At 31.0% G+C, this 21,541-nt stretch overlaps 1 protein-coding gene across 3 annotated transcripts; it reads left to right on the top strand.

Moving 5' to 3' along the window:
* Nucleotides 1-337: 337 nt before the first annotated feature.
* On the top strand, nucleotides 338-20,236 carry LOC106065173 (uncharacterized). 3 transcript variants are annotated; one of them, XM_056041094.1, is made up of 19 exons: nucleotides 338-456; nucleotides 663-759; nucleotides 3,036-3,142; nucleotides 3,697-3,747; nucleotides 6,346-6,460; nucleotides 7,585-7,658; nucleotides 8,469-8,593; nucleotides 8,901-8,954; nucleotides 9,189-9,267; nucleotides 9,586-9,667; nucleotides 10,912-11,032; nucleotides 12,016-12,098; nucleotides 12,315-12,378; nucleotides 12,600-12,728; nucleotides 13,152-13,212; nucleotides 13,537-13,654; nucleotides 15,649-15,793; nucleotides 16,146-16,229; nucleotides 16,638-20,236. In XM_056041094.1, exons 2-19 carry the CDS (start codon nucleotides 713-715, stop codon nucleotides 16,794-16,796), a joined length of 1,698 nt encoding a protein of 565 aa, XP_055897069.1. In that variant the 5' UTR covers nucleotides 338-456; nucleotides 663-712; the 3' UTR covers nucleotides 16,797-20,236. The 3 variants fall into 3 exon arrangements, with proteins under 3 accessions (XP_055897069.1, XP_055897068.1, XP_055897070.1); XM_056041093.1 differs by having other exon boundaries at nucleotides 338-467; XM_056041095.1 differs by lacking the exon at nucleotides 3,697-3,747 and having other exon boundaries at nucleotides 340-467.
* Nucleotides 20,237-21,541: the final 1,305 nt, after the last annotated feature.

The raw sequence follows: 21,541 nt of genomic DNA, 5'->3' as shown, positions 1-21,541 counted from the left end.
TATAGTCTACTAGTTAGTATAATATATATCTAGATCTTGTCTACTAAACTGTGAGTCTAAACTGACTAAACTAAGTTCAGGTCTAGAGTACACCTAAGTGACCTAACTAGATTCTAGTTTCTAGATCTAGTCTGGATTTATGATTTAGACTCTAATGAATATAGAGTCTATTAGTAATTGTCAATATAGACTATAGACTGTCTTAGATTATATCATTGATTGTTGAGTTGATTCTTCTAAAAAATGAAAAAATCCAGATACATGAGATTGATCTCTAGAGTCTAGAGATTCTAATCTAGATCTAGATATAGATCTAATTGTTATGTTACTTTTTTATAAAAGTTTTGAAGTTTTAGAAGGGCCAGAAAGTTCTGAGAAAGTGCGCTATAGAGACATAGGCATAGACCATTATAGACTCATACTACTTACAGTGATAGTCTTGGATAGAGGCCAACAGTAACAAATATGTATATAATATAAATCTAATATATAAAGCTAATAATGTTTTAAATTTTCTTTTTAATTAGAGAGTATAGATCTGTCTGTCTGTCTCTCTCTCTGTGTGTGTATATATATATATATATATATATATATATATATATATATATATATATATATATATATATATATATATATAAACTTATTTTCTTTAAAAAAAAAAGGTTACTAAAAGTAGGTCTGTCTAGGTCTAGATCATTGTAGCCAAACTCAAATGGAAAAGGAAAAACCAGATTATAGAATATTTGGATCATACACCAGGTAAGCTAACAAAAAAAAAAGATCTAGATCAGGGATGGCCAACCTTTGGTGCTTGTGCCTAAAGTGGCACATTGCACAATTACAAGTGGCTCACTATGCCTCAGAGAAAAATCAAGAATAAGCATGCCAGCTCGTAAAAAATTTAACAATAGAAAAAAAAAACAGCTATCTGCTAACATTTTTAGTGTTCCCCATTTTAGTAGAATTGATGATACCTCGAACATCTTTGAAGAAATTGGCCTTGAACCACTCCATGAAAAAAAAAAAGAGGTTCAGACATATTTGAGAACGTAAAGTCTTGTCTAGAAAATAAAAAATTAAATTTGAGTAAACTCTAAAGTACTTGAAATGATGATTATCTCAATGCAGTTTATGTTGTGAACACTACAAACTTTCAATCAGGATCAATAGAACAGTTTTAGTCTTCATTGCATTAAATACCAAGAGTGTGGAAAATTTGGAATTTGAAGCAAGTTTTGAAATGTGTTTTTAAATAGAGCAAGAAGATTAAACAGAAGAGAATTCAGAGAATATTGTGAACTGTTTGATATCATCATCATCTTTCCTTTGAGTTCCTCATGGAACATAGGGCCACAGTAAAAAAAAAACATGCCACTCTCCACAGTCTCTTGCTAGTTTTTTTGATAGCTTCCCAGCTCTTTCCTGCCCTCTCTGCTTCATCTAGTACACTGTGTCACATGTTCTTTTTGGTCTTCCTCTGCGTCGTGTACCCAGAGGGTTCCACTCTAAGGCCTGTCTAGCACTGTTGTTGGTATCTAAGGGTGTGACCAATTTATCTCCACTTTCTCTCTAAGATCTGCACCTCTATATTTTTCTGCCCACTCATCTCCCACAGTTCGGTGTTTTCTACTTTGTCGTACCAGTGTATTTTTAAGATATTTCTCAGACATCTGTTGATGAAAGTCTGTACTTTTTTTATTGTTGCTTCAGTTGTTCTCCATGTTTCAGAACCATACAGTAGGACCGCTTTGACATTAGAATTAGAACTGTTTGATATGGAATATAATAATCTCCTCCTTCAGTGTGAGATGTGTTGACTTTCTAGCTAACAAGTTCGCATAAGTTTTTTGGAACTGAAAATATTTTTGGAAGAGATAGATCAGCTGCATGAGGAAAGAGCAGCTTGTGTCATAAAAATTTGATTTTTAAATTTAGTGTTTGTAGTTGATTTTACAAGCCATCTCAGAGACCTAAATATAAAACTGCGAGGCAATAACACATTGTTTCCTTGCTTAGTAAATGATATCAATGGATTAAAATGAAGTATAAACTGTTTATAAAGCAAAGATTTGAGTCAATTTCCACTATAAAAGATTAAAGTGAATGTGTTTTAATTGTAGATCATCTTTTTAAAAAATCATATTAAAAGAAACCTTTAATAATCATTTTAATGATTTTGCTGAAGAAGAAAACCGGATACTTGAATTTAAATCTATTTTCTTTTAGGCCCACTGTGTGAAATATTCTGAAGATGCATAGTATTATACAGATGGAACTGAAATTTAAATTTGATGAACTTTCCTCACTCCCAAAGCATCTAAGATGCTTAAATTTTGGCATTTATTACCATGTAAACATTTTACAGAACTAAGAAAATTTCCTTCCAAAATTGTCACTTTGAATCAACATACAGATGCAAGCAAGCATTTTCATCCATGAAAATAATCAAAAACAAACTGAGGTCACAACTGTCCTATAAATATGTGGCATTCACTTATGAATTGAATTCCTAATAGTACAGATTTGGTGAAAGAAATGCAAAGTGGAAGTCTTATTAAAGCTTGTGATGTTATCTTGCCTGTATGTGAATTATTTTTATTTTGAACTGCTAACAAAGTTCATAAATTACTGCTTGTAGATCTACATTTAGAAATATGAATTAAAACTATCAAATAATTTGAAGGACTGAAAGGGGGTAAATATTTGTGTAGCACATGTAAACTAAAAGTGAAAAAAGAACTGGTGCACAGAAACAAAAGTTTGGTCACCCCTAATCTAGATCTATGAGTAATTCATGCATGTGCATAGCCAAAAATTTATTTCAATTAGATTTGGGATCTAAGTTTGTTGTGTAATTAATGTTATATCATTCATATTATAATGTTGTGTGGGTTTTAATGTTGTGCAAAAACACAAACGAAACAATGATTGAATGAATTTGTGTATTCATTATCTCCTAGGTATCTCCATGTTTATATAAAAAAAAATTATTGCAAAGAAAACAATTTTAAAAACTTACAAAAATTTTTTTACAGATCTCTTTACAATGTTTTTAAAAAGTATGACAACAATGATAGAATTCAGACCTGCAATCTGCGTAAAGCATTCAATGAACTCAACTTATATCCTTCCTATTCTCAAAGTAAGTTTTGGAGTTCAATAAACAAATCTTGTAGGGTTAATGTGTTTTTTAATCTTTCCATTTAGAAACTTCAAGGGGGATTTATGCATTTTCTTTTTGAAAATACAATGGACCTTCTTTTGCAAAAGCATGGCTAAGCTTTATCTCCTGCAAACATAATCCACTGTTAAAAACCTTTTCAATGCACTCACCCTAATTACAAATCCTGTTGATGTATTTGTTTAAAGGTTCCACTTATGCTTCTAAGAAACACTTTTCTCATCTGGAAAATGAATGATTTCATCTTAAATATGATTTTAATAAAATATAATAGATAAATACTTATAATACGATGCTCATTACAAGTAAATATTTTCTATGGATTGAATATTAAATATATTTTTAATTTTTCTAGTTCCTAAAAATAATATTTGTTAAAATTGTAATTTAGCATGTTTACAATCATTTCAAAAAATTTGTTTGATGGCCTTCATGGCTGACCCTAGTATCCTAAACTGTTGCATGTCTTTTGAGCCCATTCTTTTTTTTTTTTATCTGGTCTTATCCCTGGACAGTTCAAGAAATGGTGCGTTGTGCTGAGGATTGGGGATACACTGATGATTCAGGTTGTTTAGGGTTAAACTACCAGTACCATTTATTAATGCTTTGATTAACTTTTTTCTTATTGAGGTTACATTTATTTCTGAATATTCATAGAGTATCAACATATTAACTTTTTTTTGTATTACATCTAAGATGTCCTCATACTTTATTCTGATCTCATTTAATCATTTAACTTTTTTTTTTTATTACTAATTTTGAAATGTTCATTTTTTTTTTTTAAATTGAAAAAAAGTATATATTCTATTATTTTTTTAGTGAATTACACTTTATAATATGGTTGCTGATATGTATTTTGGAATGTCCATTATTTTCTTCAAGGTTCATTTGTTAAAAGTTTCATATATTTTACATGTTATTGTGTTACCAGTTTTCTTAATAACTAAAATATAATATCATAATATAATAGTTATAATATAAAACTAAGAACATCACTGCTTCTTAAACTAATGTCATCCCTTGTTATGTGGTATATTTTTGATAAATGCACTTTGGACTGTTGCATTTATGTAAGTGTAGGACAGATGATGTTAAGGACATCTGTTTCTTTGGCCAATGTTTAACTATCAGGGTCCCATGCGGTCAGCACAACGACCAACCACCTTTACTTTCCCCAACTTAATTCAGATACCCATTAGAGTTGGGTGGACTCATGGGGTGGGGGGGGGGCATAAAAATCCTAAAGTTCAAAATCTCAGTCTTTGCCAAGATTCAAACCCAGGACCCCAGGTTCTGAAGTCAAGCACTTAACCACTCACCCACCAAGCCTCCTGTTGCAGTTATGTTCCTGGGTTCAAATTCTGTTTGTGTTCATCCCCTTCTGTCCTGCAGGAGGTTTAGATTAGTGTGTAATGATCTTCACTTCTGAAGGAACATCCAAAACTTATAAATCAAAACAAAACCAATTTTGTCATTAGTTACAAATCTTGTGACTCGCCTATAAGATATGTCTGCTGTAATGTTTTTTGTAATGACTCAGATATCTTTGTAAACAAATACATTTTTAAAAAGTCATCTTTATGGTGTCCTATATATTATAATGTTGATAAGTTACTTATTTACAGTAACTGTGTAAGAAATGTGTAGCATTAAACACAAATAATTCCAATATGAGTTATGGAAATGCATTTCTCAGGCATGGTATGTGACTTGTTTGATTTAAAACAAAAACTTTAAATACCAGAACTTGCAACAGTTTTCATGCAACCACCTAATAAAATATGTAATTAATCGACAATATCATTATGTCAGAATCGGTTGAAAGCATCTTGTCTAAGAAATAAAAGACATTTTTTAAAACTAGTTGAGCTTGTTAACAGTAAAGTTTTTAAGTATTCCATTTTGATCTGTGGGTTCTTTGCTAAATGACTTTTATTGTTGTGATGTGTCTAGGGCAACCCTTTTCATTTCAAGTTTTCTTTACTTTCCAATATCAAGTATTGTCTCAATTTTAAAGACTATTCAGGTGTAGAGTTTGTTTATAAATGTATTAATATTTAAAATAATAATAGCTGGCCCTGCATTTTATGTTAGCTAACACAAGACTAAAAGCTTAAACTAAGAGACATTAGCATAACATTATTAAGTAACTCTTTTCTTGAAACTTGTTATTGCTCTAACTATTCAAATATATTTTGATTTTTTTTTTACATTTTTAAAAAAATTGTTTTTTGTGCTTTCCTTTTACAAAGCTTATATCAACTCACTCTAGCTGGTGAAAAGTTTGTACACATTATTTCTCCCACACCCATTTTTGGATCAAGTTGAAACTTTGCACAATTATTCAATGGCATAGACAAAACATGAATCAATGAAAAATAAAATCAATTATTGAATTAATTATTAGTAACTAACTTTTTTGTTTAATACCAAAATAAAGGAAATAACTTCTACACTATTGAGAGGTATAGTTGTAAGTGCAGAGTTATTTCCCTTAGATAAACTTTGTTTTAAAAAAAAAGGATTTGTTTATATGTTGCTTGTTTGATTTTGGATTTTCTTTAATGAAATAATTACTTTCAACCCTTAACTCTTTCTCTCCTAATTCCACCAGAATGTGGTAAATAATTACAGAGAGAAAGAGTTAATAGAAGTAGCTTTCATATAAATTTAAGGGCTTACTTCAACTTACTTATTAGTACAAGAATTCTGCACTCATATCTATCTTAATTATTAATGTAATGATGATATTTCACTGACTAGATGCTCTAGGGCATACTTCTGTGACAACTTGTTCAGTTTAGTCACTGTCACAGTGATGGATGCTAATTGACTCAGCACCTCCCTCTTGCCAATCCCACCCTAATTAAATACTGATCACCTGCTGGGTTGATTATGAAAGAAAAAAAATATTCCAGCTTCTCTCCCCTCCTCCTACAGAAATAATTCTGGACACACCATTACTTTTATATACACTTAGGAATGCAGTGAAAATTTCCTGGTTTTGTGTTTATGTAAAGGTTTATACAGACAGGAACTATGTTTGGTTTTAATCTTCACATATATTCTGATTTGTTATGAGAGTGTGCATTGTTTCTGCCATGACCTTATAATATAAACCTCATAGAATATGAGTTAAGACAATGTTCTTTTTTTTTTTTTAGTCCAAGAAATGGTTCATTGTGCTGTTGAGTATGGTAGTCCTTGTGATGCTGACTTTGTGACCTTCGGTGAATTTTGTGTCTCTGTGGATGAACTGCAGCATCATTATGAAATAGGGTATGTGTGTGACCTCTACAACTATAAAAGTAATCAGAAAATGTTATGAAACAATTAAAAAATGGAAACAGTGCCTGTGTTTAGTCTTGAAAGCTTGATTTTATATCTCATTAATGAATACATTTTATTGGTTATATTTGAACACTATTTATAAAACTATGGGCATGCGACTGCCTTTTTGAAAAAAGTTTGGTGTGTGCTTCTAACTCATTGAGAATGTTTAGAGCTAAGTCAGGTCATTGAGGATATCCTTCAGTCTGACTAGATGTAATAGTGGCTTCCAGTCAGTCAATACTTAATTAAACTTAAGACAATTAGTCCTTAGGCTTACTTTATAACAAGTGAGTTCTCAAGATCACATGCTCCATGGACTTTTAAATCTTGAAGCCTTTCAATTTTACTTGTAGTCCTACATGACATATAACATTGCCTTTTTATAAAACATTTCAAGTCACTTAATCCTTTAATCAAATCAAATATTTTTAAATAGGCCTACCATACCTGCATTCCCCCCCCCCCTTTTTTTTTTCCAGTCAAAGCAAGCACATTGACCTTAACAACTTCAAATAGCATGTTAGTCATATAATAATAATTTTATTTATAAAGCGCTGTTAACAAACAAAATGTAGACTCAAGGCGCTGTTATAACATTAAAAACACAAACACAAGGGCTAACATGACAAACTGATCTAAAAAAGGTTTAACAGATAGATCTTAATGTTCTTCTTGAAAGTTAAATAGCATGTGGTCTGAGATCAATGGAGAGTGAGTTCCAAACCTTTGGTCTGTGCACTGAAAAAAGCCTGTGTTGTTCTGTTTATGTTGCAGCTTGGCTATTTTGTCATCGGGTATACCTGCTAGCAGGGTGTTGCAGTAATCAAGGCGGGAGATTATGAATGCCACAGCTAGCTTTTTTATTGACTCCTTTGTCATATATGGTCGGATCTGGCATAATCTGCGCAGCTGCAGATAGAGACCATTGCAGAGTTGACTTATGTGTGGGTTGAAAGATAGTGTTGATTTGAAGAAAACTCCTAGATTCTGCACTACATGGACATAATTAGAAGTAAGAAAGTGTATAAAGTATTGTGCATTTCACTGATCACACATGTTTTTCATTGCAGAGCTCCTGTGACTTTACCTAAGTCTGTAATTAGAAATAAGAGTGGTGGTGTCTCTGTAAGGAGAGCTAGGAAAGGTATGCATTGAAATTCAGTAATATAATTTAATAAATTCAAAAAGTATGTGAGTCTAAAGAATCTATCTTGTGTTCTGTACTAATGAGGACATTTGAAATGTCTAGACTCATGCTTTAAGTAAAACATCTTGTACTACAATCATGAATTCTACAAGTTTATGTGAAACATAATCCCATAAGAGGTTTGATAGCTAGTGTTAATATCATTTATTTTTGTGTGATTTTTATATGTGTATGTTTATATAAACTGAACTTGTACAATTCAGAGTAACTTTCTGATTTTAAATGACTTTAAAAAATTTTTTAATTAAAAGAAATCTTTTTTTTCTTTTTCCTTATTCATATTCATATATTTTTTTTTTTGCTGATGCCAATGTGGACAATAGGGATATATATTTAATCACTTCATACCAAAGGCATTTTTAAAAAAAAAGGATTATTCTTAGCTGCCTAGTTACAATTCTAATTGGTACAGAGAACATTAGGTGCAACTAGCTTCCTAACAAGACAGCTGTAAAACTCCTTCAAAATCTGCACACATGCTTTTGAACTCCAAACAAAACTAAAATTAGAACAATAAGTTGCATGCACTAAAAAGAAAATGTCCTTTCATCACCTGCTTACAATGACTTCATTTGAATCAAAGTTAGCAAGCTAAGTAGGTCTTCCTAGTCATGCCAAATACTTCAGTCTCCTTAATTAAAGCAAAACAATATTCTGCCTTTTTTCTGCAATTGATACAAATATTTTTATAATAGAAGACAATGCCTTATTATTATTATCTATATTTGTTGTTTTTTTTTACCTTAGAGAGCCTTGCTAATTTTCAAGTATTTTTGGGTGGATCCTGTGGATGTCCTCGCAATCCAACCACATGGAGACACGATATAGCCATTCCTTTCTTGAAGAAAGAAAACATTACGTTTTACAATCCAGTAAGTAAGGTTTTCAGACTTTTGACTCATGGGAGACACTGACAGTAGAACATTTTTTTATGGTATTTTAAAGTAATAGTAAAGTTTATTTGAGGTTAAATATAAATAAGGCTTCTTTAGCAGTGTATTCACATGAAAGAAAAGTGTGAAACTTTTCTTTTTCTTTTATTATAAAAATGAAAAGCACAAAAAAAAAATCTGACCTTAACTATTCCTATTAAGAGATTGTGAGAGTCAACCACATATAGAAATGTCAATGTATGTTTATTAGGTGAAAAACAAATATGTTGTTTTTTTTTTGTTTTAGCAAGTGAATACATGGAGACCAGAACTTGTGGAGCTGGAAGACAGGGCCAAAAATGTAAGAGAACTTCTTTTCAATTTCGGACATTCTGTCATGTAACAGTTTATGAAAATGTATCAATATTTTTAAAATGCTGTTCTTTTCTGATTGATACTCTTTGAAAAACAAACTTAACATTTCTCTAGACACTTTCAGCATGATTCCTTTCATTCAGTTAAAAAAAAATTAAATAATACAACTGCAGCATGTGTTTTATTGGTTTTAACATTTTTTAACTTTCTTATTGATCAGGTAGCAGAGTTGTTGTTTTTTGTCATTGACAACAAGACTCGTTCTGTTGCATCCCTTTGTGAAATTGCTTTCTTGGTTGGTGAGTAGAGTTATTCATCCTGTGTTGAAATATTTGTAATTTTTGCCTTTAATAATTTTAGATTGAAGATGTCAAAAAAAGTCATATAATATTATCATTTATTAAAAACAAATCTGGGAAAAAAAATTAACAGCTGAAAATAAGTAGAAATGAATATAAGAAAGTTAAAAAAAAATAAATTAATATATAAATGATTTTTCTTTAAATTAAATATTTTTACAGTTATTGAAACATCTTCTTCTGAGTGTAGCTATAGTGTATATGATAGTGAAATATATATTTGTTTAAATTTGTAATACATAATTTTCTATCTCTCAGGATGTGGTAGACAGATTATTGTTGTATTTAATTCCTTCAATTCTGAAGTGCATGAAGTGAGTGAGGAACTAACCACAGAAAAGTAAGCACATTACCAAACATTTCTACTGGGTTTTTTTTTCAAGCACAATTTGAATAAATGTATTTTGATTTACTGCAATTTAGTGGTCAGTGATTCTAGATTGTATCATTTTTTTAAAACATAAGTATATTATACTATAACTAACTCAAGAAACATTCTTTACAAAATGTGATATACATAAGTAATGGCTCACAATAGTTGTAGTCCATGTTAATTTAAATTATTTTTTTTTTAGCTCTAAACCTTTTAAGACAATGATTGCTTTATTGATCCTTATTGGTAATTTGTATGTGATTTTTTAGATTAATTAAACTATTTCATATTTGAGTAGATCTTAATGAAAATTTGACTTTTATGCTTACATATTATATAAAGGAACTTTTTGAACAAAATTGTCTAAGAAAAATCAGGAAAATCTTGGAAGACAACGGCCACCCGCTCCATCATAACTACTTCAAGTCATCGAGAAGTGGGCGACAGCTGTCAATAAAGTCAAGAACAGAGCGGTACTAAAACTCATTTGTACCTTACTCGGTCAGACTATATCAATGCCACCCGTCGTGAAAAGGACCAAGATGCCTGTGTTTCTGTTGTGTTGTCTTTATATGAGTCCTTGTAATCACAACTAAATTCCATAAGGGTCAGTAAAGCAGTCTTAGTCTTAATGGCACATTAAGGACCAAATCAAATATAATGAAATAATGGATAGTTCTAACCAGGGTACAAAACATCGACCTTTTAATTTGACAACTCCACCTAGAAAAAAAACATAACCAGGCTAACAAACCATCTGGATCATCCAGATTCCCAAGAAAGAATCTTTTGGATCAGTAGTTTATTGCCAGCTGCACACTTTTCCACCAGAGGTCAACATGCCCCCACCCCTCAATACCCAACTTCATCAACAATCTTAACATAGCCGACACAAATAGTAGGCTTATATTAGAACAACAATAATTCTATTTGAATTGCATATCTCTCAACTGAACAATCTGACAACCTTTAGATATAGGACGTACAGGCACTTCAGTGTGTAAGTAGCAATTAAACTGTTAATGGAAATACTAATGTGAAGTTATGCCCTCTCTTGCAAGGGAGGTAATAGTGTTTTAAAACATTTTTATTTATTTTTTTGGTTAGGTTTTTTTTTTTACGTGTGTGTGATTCAGCACCATAACCTCTAACTATCTCTTAGTAACTTTGTAACTGTAATTCTAAAAAAAAAAGTCTTTGTTTATTTTTAGAGAGCGTCAGGATATATCACGTGCCAGAAATGTTCTCATGGACATCATTGAGAGAAATAGTATTCCAGTTTTCGCAGATGTTGAAGTGGCCTTAAAATGTGCAGCATTAAATCTCAAGCAGGTAATGAGTAGACGCAAATATATATGTTTTTTTTATCTGACTTTTTTTTCTTCATGCAGGTCTAAATTGAATCTTGTCTATAGATATAGATTTCTTCAATATACATTTATAAATGTAAAACTCCTTCAACATTGATTTATATACATATTAATATATACTTCTGGATTAGATGTCAGTTGCTTGATATTGCCCCTTCACTTATGTCAGTTTCATGACCCACTTGAAGGCCACAAGTCAGACTGGTAGTAAGAGGCTGAGATGCTCGAAGCACAAAGTGTGGGGTAAGGGGGGAGGGGGTCATTAGCCCAGATTGGCCACTTGCTTAAGAAGAGAAAATTTGAATTAAACCCAAATATGGTAAAAGTTTCTGGAGTTAACCCAGAAGTTGGTACCAGCACTAGGAGATTTTGTGATGTTGGTACCAATTTGGTGGGATGCGTGGTCAAGAGGCTAAAAATGCTTGAACTTGGCTTGTCTACCTATGTCGCGCAGAGTTGTGTTTACTGAGCAGCATGGAAAAACCTTCTCCCAGATACCCCCTCCCCCCACTGGTCCACAAATGAGATTGTATCATAGCGCTCTGAGCATGCTGTAAGCATGAAAGTATCGCTATTTAAAAGCTATAATTTATTTATTTATTTATTTACTAGTCTCTGTACCAATCCTTTCAGCCCAACAGTTGCATTCAGAGTTGGGAACGTGGGGACAATGTTCTGATCAATAATACTTCCCAGTCTCTCTCTCTAACATTAGATTAGTAAATATACATTTATATTTAATAGCATTCATTGATGTACTTGTATACATCAATTTACATCAGTTTCATTGTTAGATAATGTACTTTATGGCATCCCTATAACATTAGTAAGTTTAATAAAAAAAAATTCTTTGCAGCCCTAATGGATTAAAAAGTGAAGGGGGGTCTTTTATGTACAATTTTGAATATTTACACAATTTGTTAGTTTTTAATTTATATATTTGAGGGCATAAAAATTCAAGAGTTAACAATCAGCCAAGGTGCTATGCCAGTGAAGTATGGTCATGTGTTAGTTGGCGAGGCTTTGCTGTAAGTGCTCATATTTCAATCAGTATTCGTTACTTATTTCATGTCAAAATTTATAGTACAAATATTTAAATTATGTTTCTTTTTCAAATTAAGAGATTTAGATAATACATTATGTGGCTCTAATAACAAAAAAATTATGTGTTTGACTTGATCATTTTAATTTCATAGTAACTATATGATGCATGATATCTCTGATACATTTATTTTCTTTAACAGAAAATTGAGAGAATCATTTAATTCAATAACAGGCAATAAGGATGGACACATGAGTAAAGAAGATGTGAGTCATTTTTAATCTTCAATAAGATCTAAATAAAGACCAATGTTTTTCAAGATTATATTCTAAAATTTATTGATACAAATTACTTACATTTTTTTTCTTTTGAAAACTAATTGGGAAAATAACAACTTTTTTTTTTAAAGATAAATTTGGAAAGACAAATATTTTTTTTTTAAGAAAATTACATTTATTGATAAATAATAATATTTGTCCTATTTCAGATTTGTCTGGGCTACCGTTGTTATACTGGGGAAGACATGAGTCTCTCCTGGATACACAACCACAGGCCTTCCCAGAATAGTTTTACATTTGAAGAGTTTTGTGCAATAGTGACTGAGTACAAGAGAAAAGTTTGTAGCAAATTTCTTTTTTTTCTTCTTTGTCTTAATCCTATCAATGACTTTGGCTAATGCAACACCACATCTGACTCTTTACCCTATTTACAATCCTCTTCTTTGAGTTATGAATCAAACCAAAGCTTTTCATTTTAGTTATAACCCATACTCATTTGTCACTCCATTCTAGAGCAGATTTTTTTATTTTATCATTAAAGTTTGTATTAAGTTTTAAATTTTAAAACTGATAAGTTTCCTTCTAAAAATATTTTCTTTAAACCAACATAACATATTTTTTACCATTTTTTTTTTAAAATCATTTTCCTACATAAATCCTATATAAGTGCTCCCTATTTAGTAAACCCTTAGATAAAAAAGACCAATTAATACATAACTCCTACATAACCCATATATAACTTTATTGCTTGTTTAAAACAGCGACCTTCAGTTGCATCCACTATTGCAAACAAGTTGGCTGGATCTTTTTCCTGGCTATTTAGTAAGTTCAATCAACTTTTTTTTATCATTACATTTTTACGTTTTCTTTTTACCAAGTCAAAGATTTGAACTTTGAATACAATTGGAATGATGTGAGAGTCAACAAAATATATTGTTTAGTTTGGATCTTTAATGGAGTTCCTTTTAGTATCTTTGTTTACTCTGCATTAATAGACTCCACAAGGATACTTATAACAAATGTCCAAGTCTTCTTTAAAGAAATTATATTAATCATTTTTCACATTGTTTAAAGAAATGAATTAATCGTTTCTAATATGTTCTAGTTGGTCTATCTCATTAATTCTGAAGTGTTCTGTTTTTCTAGACAAACTGAAGGGAAATAATCAACCTACTGAGACAGTGGAGGAAGTTTATGATATCTATCTAGGGGGCAGCTGTGGAGAAACCAAATGGAGGGAAGATCTGGCTATACCTTTATTAAAGTAAATTGTCTTGAAGTGTACTCTATTGTGGTCAAACTTGATATAAACTTTATGCACCTTACAATAATTGTGATCCTATACATTTTTTTTCTTTTTGATAAATGAAGTTGGTCCCCATAAAAGATTGCTAAAGTTAAAAAAAAATAGAGTTGTTTGTCCCATGTCTATTGATGAATCAAAATCTAAGACATCCCATAAAATATCAAACAACTATTTCTAATAGAAAAGTCCAAAGGATACATACTTTAATAAACCCAAATTTATGGTTGAAATAGATGCAGTCATTAAAGCATTAGTGATTAGTTCATTGTCTATCTGGAAATCAGGACACCCTTATTAACAGTGGGCCAAAGAAACAGATGACCTTTACATCATCTGCCTTTTAGATTGCTAGGTCTGAAAGGGGAACTTTAATTTTACTATCTGGAAATCAACATCAGAGGAGACCACTTATGTGCTAAATGTCTCTGTTGATTCATATTGTTTTCTTATGAAAATTATTTCAAATAAAAGACCCTTTTGTTTTTCAAAAACGGCTGCCTGGTCGTGTGGTTTGCGCACAGGACTTGTTCCCATCCCCTGTCAGTTGGACTAGGAAGGAAATTATCTTCAACTCTGAAGGAACATCTGAAACATGTAAAACATTTTTAAACAAAGCATTGACTACAATGTATGACTTTACCTGACTTGACTTATCCTTTTGACTTCCAGTGGAGCATAGGGCTGCAACAGCACTTTACCATCAAATATTATTCTGAGCCATTCCTCTTCATCTGGGTCTATGTCCATCCTGACGTCTTTGCCTCTTGGTAAACAGATCTTCTCCATGTTTGATCTGGTCTTCCTGCCCTGTGGGTTCCAGTCCAGGACCTGTTTTGCAATGCCATTCTTTCTGTTGTTTTTGCAATGTATGTCCAATCCTAACCCATCTGCATTTTCTGATTTCTTGCTCTATCAGTGCTTGCTGTTTTTTTTTTCCCACAGACTATTGTTTGAAATTTTGTTCGGCCGTCTAACATCAATTATGTGAGGCAAACATGTTAGTGAATGCTTGGAGCTTGTCTGAATTGCTATTTGTAACTCTACAAGTCTCTGCACCATATAAAATAACTACTTTCTCATTCATATGCCTTTATAGCAAAGTTTGAACTTTCTCATTTAGAAAAAATACCATTTTAACACAATTGTTAAATGTTTATTCTTTTACAATTTCTTAATAGTTAAACTCTATAATATTTGCATAATTTTCTGCACTTCATTATCTTGTTTAGTTTTACATATTGAGAATATGCTTTTCTACAAAAATCATTTTTTATAAAGCATTGGTTCTTAACGCACTTTTGTATGGCACTGAGACCTGGGTGCTCTATAGAAAGCATCTAAGGCTCCTCATTGGCCTTATCAAAAGTGCTTTTGCTGCATTATGGGCATACACTAGCAAGACTACATCATAAATAACCATGCTCTCTTAGAGGCTGGCAAGTACAGTATAGAAGCACTAGGTCAGACACCCACCCCATATGGGTGGATGATGGCATGCCAACAGATGAACTTTTTCTGCTAAACTTAAAGACGGGCAGAGTAAAAGAATTGCTGTGCTGGTAGCACTATAAAGTTCAAATGATGTGCCATCTTGCTCTCACTGGATAAGAAGAAAGCTGCTTGCCTCTGAAAGAAACAGCTGGATAGCTCAAATCTAGGTTTTGCAACACACGTTCGTGACCCAAAGAAGAAAACTTGCAGAAGACAGGCTCAGATTATGAAAAGAAAACTTAATTAGAACCCCCACAGACAATGGCTTTGACTGCATTAGTTGGGGCAAAATATACAGTTTGCAACTGGATTGGCATGGTCATGTGAAATACTGCATTCATCCTTAATCTTTGGAAATAAAGACAATGCCTAATTATGCATTATTACTTAATAAAGTTGTTTAACAAATAAATAATACTTTTTTATTACTCAACCCATTTTCGCCATTTTTGTTTACCCAGGAGAGAAGGTGTTTCTTTTTTAAATCCAATGGTCACAAAGTGGAGTGAGTACTTAATTCCTATGCAAGCAGCTGAAAGAGAAAAGTGTCGCCTTCTGCTCTTTGTCATCGCAGACTGCACCAGAGCTATCGGTGCCATGGTGGAGGTGGGTCAGATAGATAGAATGAATAGATTATTGAATGTAGTCTGTACTTTATAGGAAATAGATATGTCTGTTGATTCAAATAAAATGTAAAAAATTGTATTGATTTTAATTAATTCTGAATTTATAAAAACCCAAATAGAGCTGTTTACTTACTGAGTAGGTTTTATTTGATTTAATTTTAGCCAAAGTTACATAGAAATGATTGTTTTTATTTTAAAAAAAGTTGAATGGTTGCCAAATAGTCCAACATTTTGCTTTATAAAAGCAGATTTGAATGCTCTGAAACGTCTTGTTGGTATAGTACACTAATTTGAATTATATTCCTGAAATTTTCTTTTCCACCTTTCCATAGGCTGGCTATTACATAGGTCGCAGCTGCCGTGTCATACTATGCCTTGAAAAACTTCACTCCTGCTCCACTGTCTCAGGTGAACAGGTAAGTTTAGAACTACAGATTTGTTTCTTGTTGATTTGTGAATGTTAAATTCAATAGTCTGTGTACTGTTTATTTTACTTGCATCTTCACATAGCAAATCTATAACTATGAGATGTCTGGGAGGAGGTGAAGGGATCTAGGACTAGGCTTATAAGGCTAACAAAATATAACTTTTATGGACACTTGTGACATCATTATGACACCTGAACAACAAAGTGTTTTAATTTTAATTAAGTAAAGTTCACTTAAATCCTAGTAAGATAATGTAATGTTTACCTGTTTCTAACACCAATAGTTAACTAATTCACATGCCATAACCTCAATTAAAAACTATTGGTTTTATCCTGAAAAGTTTTTTTTTTACTGTTAATATAAACTAATCCAATTTGGTGATCTCTATTTTAAAAGATGACGGAAAAAGCCCTTCAGGATTACACCCGTGGACGAATGTACTTGAGTGACATGGCCAGCAGAGCTGGAGTTCCAGTGTTTGAGAAAGTAACAGAAAGTCTAGAGTCTGCTGTCAAGACAATTAGAAAACTAAACCAGTCCAAAGACAATAGTTAACATCCCCTATCTTTCCTAATAGTGTTTTTTTTAAACTTTGCATTCTTTTATCACTGCAGCATTTTGTTGGTCCATTAATTAGTACTTTTTCTTTAAAACTTATTTTTTAGATTATACATTTTGTTAATAAAATTTTCTATTTTTGTATCATTATTTTTTTAAAGACAAGCTTTTTTTTCTTTACTAATTTCTGTAGATGTGTTTAATCAGATGTTGTTGTTGTTTTTTTCAAATAATAAATATTTGTATTATATTTTTTGTTATTGTTTAAAAAATATCTTGTGAGTTGACATGAGTTGACAGGTCATAGCCAATTTTTTTTTAGGAAATTTGCAATGAAATGAGAAACCAAAAATGTTTAAAGTTTGTCTGTGATAGCTTGGGTATTATGAACTTTTTTGTTTTTCAAGTTGTTGTTTTTTTTAATGTACATATGAAAGAATTATGCTTCTATATCTGAATTTCCACTCCATTTTGTTCTGTGATTTATAGTATGTATTTTTTATATTTTCGTTAAGCTTATAACTCTTTTTTTTTTCTTTTTGCAACAAATATTTTCTTGACTTTATTATTCATAGGAAATGAAGTCAAGTTTTTCTGCTTTTGTGGACAGTAGTTAAGAAAGGGTGGGTCCAGTACAATGGTGACATACTAAAGCTATTTGGAATTAAATTTGTTTAAATTTCCTCAATAAGAAAGTCTTCAAGTCTGGACTTCTCCCAATGACTTAAGATTGTGTTGTGAAATATGTTTCTTTGAAGTAAATAATATCAAACATATTCAATTGTGATTTTATTGGTTCAGTTTGTATTTTAGAATTCTTGTAATACCATAACCATAAGGCCAACCTCCAGAGAATTTTCTTATCAGTACTGTTTGTTTCAGTATGGCTAAACACCAATGGTCACTAATGAAATGGTGAAATCTTTTTTTTTTTGCTAGACTTCTGTAGTACCTGATCCCTGTTTGCTGCCAAAGTAAAACTTAATTCCAAATTAGATCTAATGTAAATAGATTGTGAGCATATTTATTTTATGTCAAAAAAGATGTTTATGATCATTGATAACAATGTATGATTAGACAGAAATGGTGAATGTGAATCATTTGAGCCAACTACCAGCAGGATGAAAGTAGAAGTTGTTGCAGAGCTAATAATTGTAGTTTTCCTTCATTCTTACTCTTTAACAAATATCACAACAGGGAGCTTTGTTTCTGTGTACAATGTGATGCATTCATTCGTAGATGTACAGATATAAGTAGTAAAAGGTTTTCATCTCAAAAGTTTTATTCAGCTCTCTTTACTTATGTGGAAGAGTAGTACTAAAAAGAAATATTATAAAACTGTTGAATATAGAAAGTAAAAAAAAACAAAAACACTTTCTCTTTATTACCTGCAAGAAGAAATTGATGTTCTCTAATTGTCTAATGTCTGTTCTCATTTTAATCACTTGTGTGATGGCTTTCTATCTGAATTTGATTGCTTTAAGCATGAATCATTCCATGTGTTAGTAACTGAATATGTGCAATATATTTGACTGTCACATCTTTGTATGTTTTATTAACATTTAAAATTGCAAAAGAAGAAAAACTTTTTAAATACTTTTTTTTTAAAACAAAGCTTATAGGAAGTGTAGTTGTATCAATTAGTTTGGATCAGTCATGTAATTAAGTTTGTAATAGATCTAGACTAACAATAATAAATCAGAGTGATTGGAAATATTTTTTACTAATTGTATTTGTTTAGCACAATTATATATGCTTTTAGATTTTTCAGCGCACTTTGATTCAATCACTTATTTGGACCAGCTGTGAAAGGGGGTGGTGTAGAAAGAAAGGAGTATCTGGTTGAATGTTACCATGATCACATTTAAATGCATTTTATTAAAACAAAAAAAAAAGGTTGTACGATTTGAACTCTAGGGCTCAAGCCAATACACAGACTTCTGTGCCATCAAAGTGTTTAAAAAATAAGGACTTATAGTTATCGTAAGTTTCTAACTTTTAATGAAATGACCTAATTCTCTACAAAAGTACAATGGGTACTAATTCAACTTATACTACCACATCTGTGAAGTACAATTTCTTTCCATTGTTTGATACCAATCAGAATAATTAATTACCATTTGTTAATGAACTAACTGGTTAATGTCGAACTAACTGGTTAATGTTTGTTATTGATTCTTGTTCTGTCTGGTACAAGAAATAATTGTGCAAAATTTCAACTTATTCCGAGTTAGGGGTGTGAGAGAAATGGCGTGTACAAACTTTTTACCAGACATAGTGAGTTGATATTTAAAAAAATAAAAGGATTCTGACCTTAAAAAAATGTAAGTTGTGTTACAAATTCAACTTAAGGTGTTTAAATCTCATCTTGCACATTTTAAAATATATTTTTCATTGTGTCATTTAAAAAAAAAATCAGAATTGAATTGATTGAATAAGGAACAGTGTTTGCTGGGTTACTTCTTCATTTCAATGTCAATATTTTTTTTAGATGTTCATTATATTTGTACATATTTAATTGCAGTATTTTTGTATACAACTTTTAAATGTTAACGTTGAAGATATATTTGCTAGCTTAACAATTCCATTGAAATAAACATCTCAATATATACTTTCATATCAGTTTTATATACCTCCCACCATCATATCTTTTACTTTGGTGTACATTCAATTCAAACTGATTCATAGAATTTCTTGTACATATGTATTTGCACTTATGTTCAGAATAATTGCATACAAAAAATACAAATGATTAAGTATCTATTTTTGAATGATTACATAATTTTAGTACATTAAAATTTAAAATTTGTTATTCTTTTGATCTTTTATTTCATATAAACATTTTATAATTTAATATTCTTTACACATAGTTCATATGTATTTCAATAGTATGCTTTTAAATTCAGACCTAATGTTAAGTCATTTACAAGATATACAAAATTGTTCTGTTTAATTGCAATGATTGCAAAAATGAAAATTAACAATTCCATAAGTTTCACTTGACTATTGATCTTAAATGAAAATTAACAATTCCATAAGTTTCACTTGACTATCTTCATTGCATTACTATCAGGTTTTGATATTGAAGAGCTAATAATTCATTCCTTACTTGCCTTTTCATAAGTTTAACTTTAAGTTTAATGTTTCATACTAACATGTCATGAAACTTGATTTGAAATACCATCTAAGGTTGTATATAATAAAATGTGTGACAATTTATTTTGCTTAGAAAAAAAAAATGAAGAGATTAATGAATGCTATGATTGGTTTTGTTTTTATTTCACATAGTGATAATTGTGACAACCCATAATTCATACAGATAGTCATAGATATGATGAACATATTCCAGTCATATGATTTGACAATGACAGCCACATTTCATAACAAATCTATATTTCAACAAAACAATTAGTGTGATGCAAATTAGTGTGATGCAACATGATATTGTGATCAGAATTCAATATTTCTAGTTTCGTTCTTCCAGGTGATCTCAATCTCGCCTTCATACAATGAATCTATAACATGATTCTCAATGTGTGATCCACAGACCACCACGAATCATCCACAAACACTTTCCCTTAAGCTCTACAAGGGCTCTGATGTTCATTATAGTAAGATAAGTGCCTACTGACTTGGATAATGCAATTAAGTAGTCCAATTTTGTCAGCAAAAGACCTAAATCATTACATTGCAAAATGCTTTGGTTCTGAAACATAGTTCTTTTTTTACAAGCTGCTGACCTTTTAAAGTAAATGTTTTAAAACCCCCTACCTCCCAAATCTGCAGTTCAATTGACAAAATATAAGTGTCAAACTCTTGTGGCAAATAAAAGATAATCATGTTCACATGTACAACAAGAATTTCATGTGTACATAAAAGTCAACCTTTTTTTGGCCCCAAAGACCAAGTCTTAGAAACTAAAAATAGTTTGCTTTGACATATTTCATTCATAATAAGTGAAAATTATAAAAACAAAGAAAAGAAAATTTGATTGACATATAAAAAAAAAACAAACAAAAGAACCAACATAATGAACTTAATATTCTTCAAACAGACCAACACATATTAAATTTAGCAATGTGAACACTAAACTTCTGTAGATGTATACTGGCTATTCTCAATAAGCTTTATGTACAAGTTATATTCTTTTTTACCATTTATGTCTCAGACTTTAAATATATTAAGTTTTTGGTTTAAGCGGAATGTTACAAATATTAAAGTAGAAGCTCATTTTTAGATAGCATTGTATTATCAAATCAGCCACGCAACTATTTCAAAACATTTTGTTAGGACTGAAATTCAATGTTTAGTTCTGTTCTGCAAAAGCCTTTTTGTTACAATCTGTGTAGCATAGAAGCAGCTACTTTAAAAAAAAATACAAGGAACAGAAGTAATGCACTCACAAAAAATCATTCTGAATGAGTCCAAAAGAAGAAACAAAATGTACATCACTATCCTGAACAATTTAGCCCATACTAGGAATTTTTTTCTTAAATTAATCACTTACAAGCTTAATAGCAACAAAACTAAATTCTCTGAAGAATAAAAGAAGTGTAATAATAAGTAACAGATAATATCAAGGACTGTCAGCATGAACACATCTGTGTCAACAAAACAAAAATTTAAAGACATAAAAGGAAAGCAGGACTAAAAGAAAGTCACAAGCTTCTTCTCCCCCCCCCCCCCTCCTCTTATATTCAGCTGTGTCTCTCTGTGTTGCCTATTTCATAGAAACAGAAGAA

The sequence above is a fragment of the Biomphalaria glabrata genome, chromosome 9, assembly GCF_947242115.1.
Source record: "Biomphalaria glabrata chromosome 9, xgBioGlab47.1, whole genome shotgun sequence".
NCBI classification, from domain to species: Eukaryota; Metazoa; Mollusca; class Gastropoda; family Planorbidae; genus Biomphalaria; species Biomphalaria glabrata.
Note: the sequence above shows the minus strand (reverse complement) of the source record. Positions and strands in the feature narration are given on the sequence as shown.

Bases quoted from the DNA above. Each gene is read 5' to 3' on its own strand.
- LOC106065173 (XM_056041094.1), top strand. From the start codon at position 713: ATGGAAAAGGAAAAACCAGATTATAGAATATTTGGATCATACACCAG. The intron at 8,955-9,188 runs GTAAGAGAACTT...CTTATTGATCAG, and splicing joins TGGAAGACAGGGCCAAAAAT to GTAGCAGAGTTGTTGTTTTT. The intron at 16,230-16,637 runs GTAAGTTTAGAA...CTATTTTAAAAG, and splicing joins CCACTGTCTCAGGTGAACAG to ATGACGGAAAAAGCCCTTCA.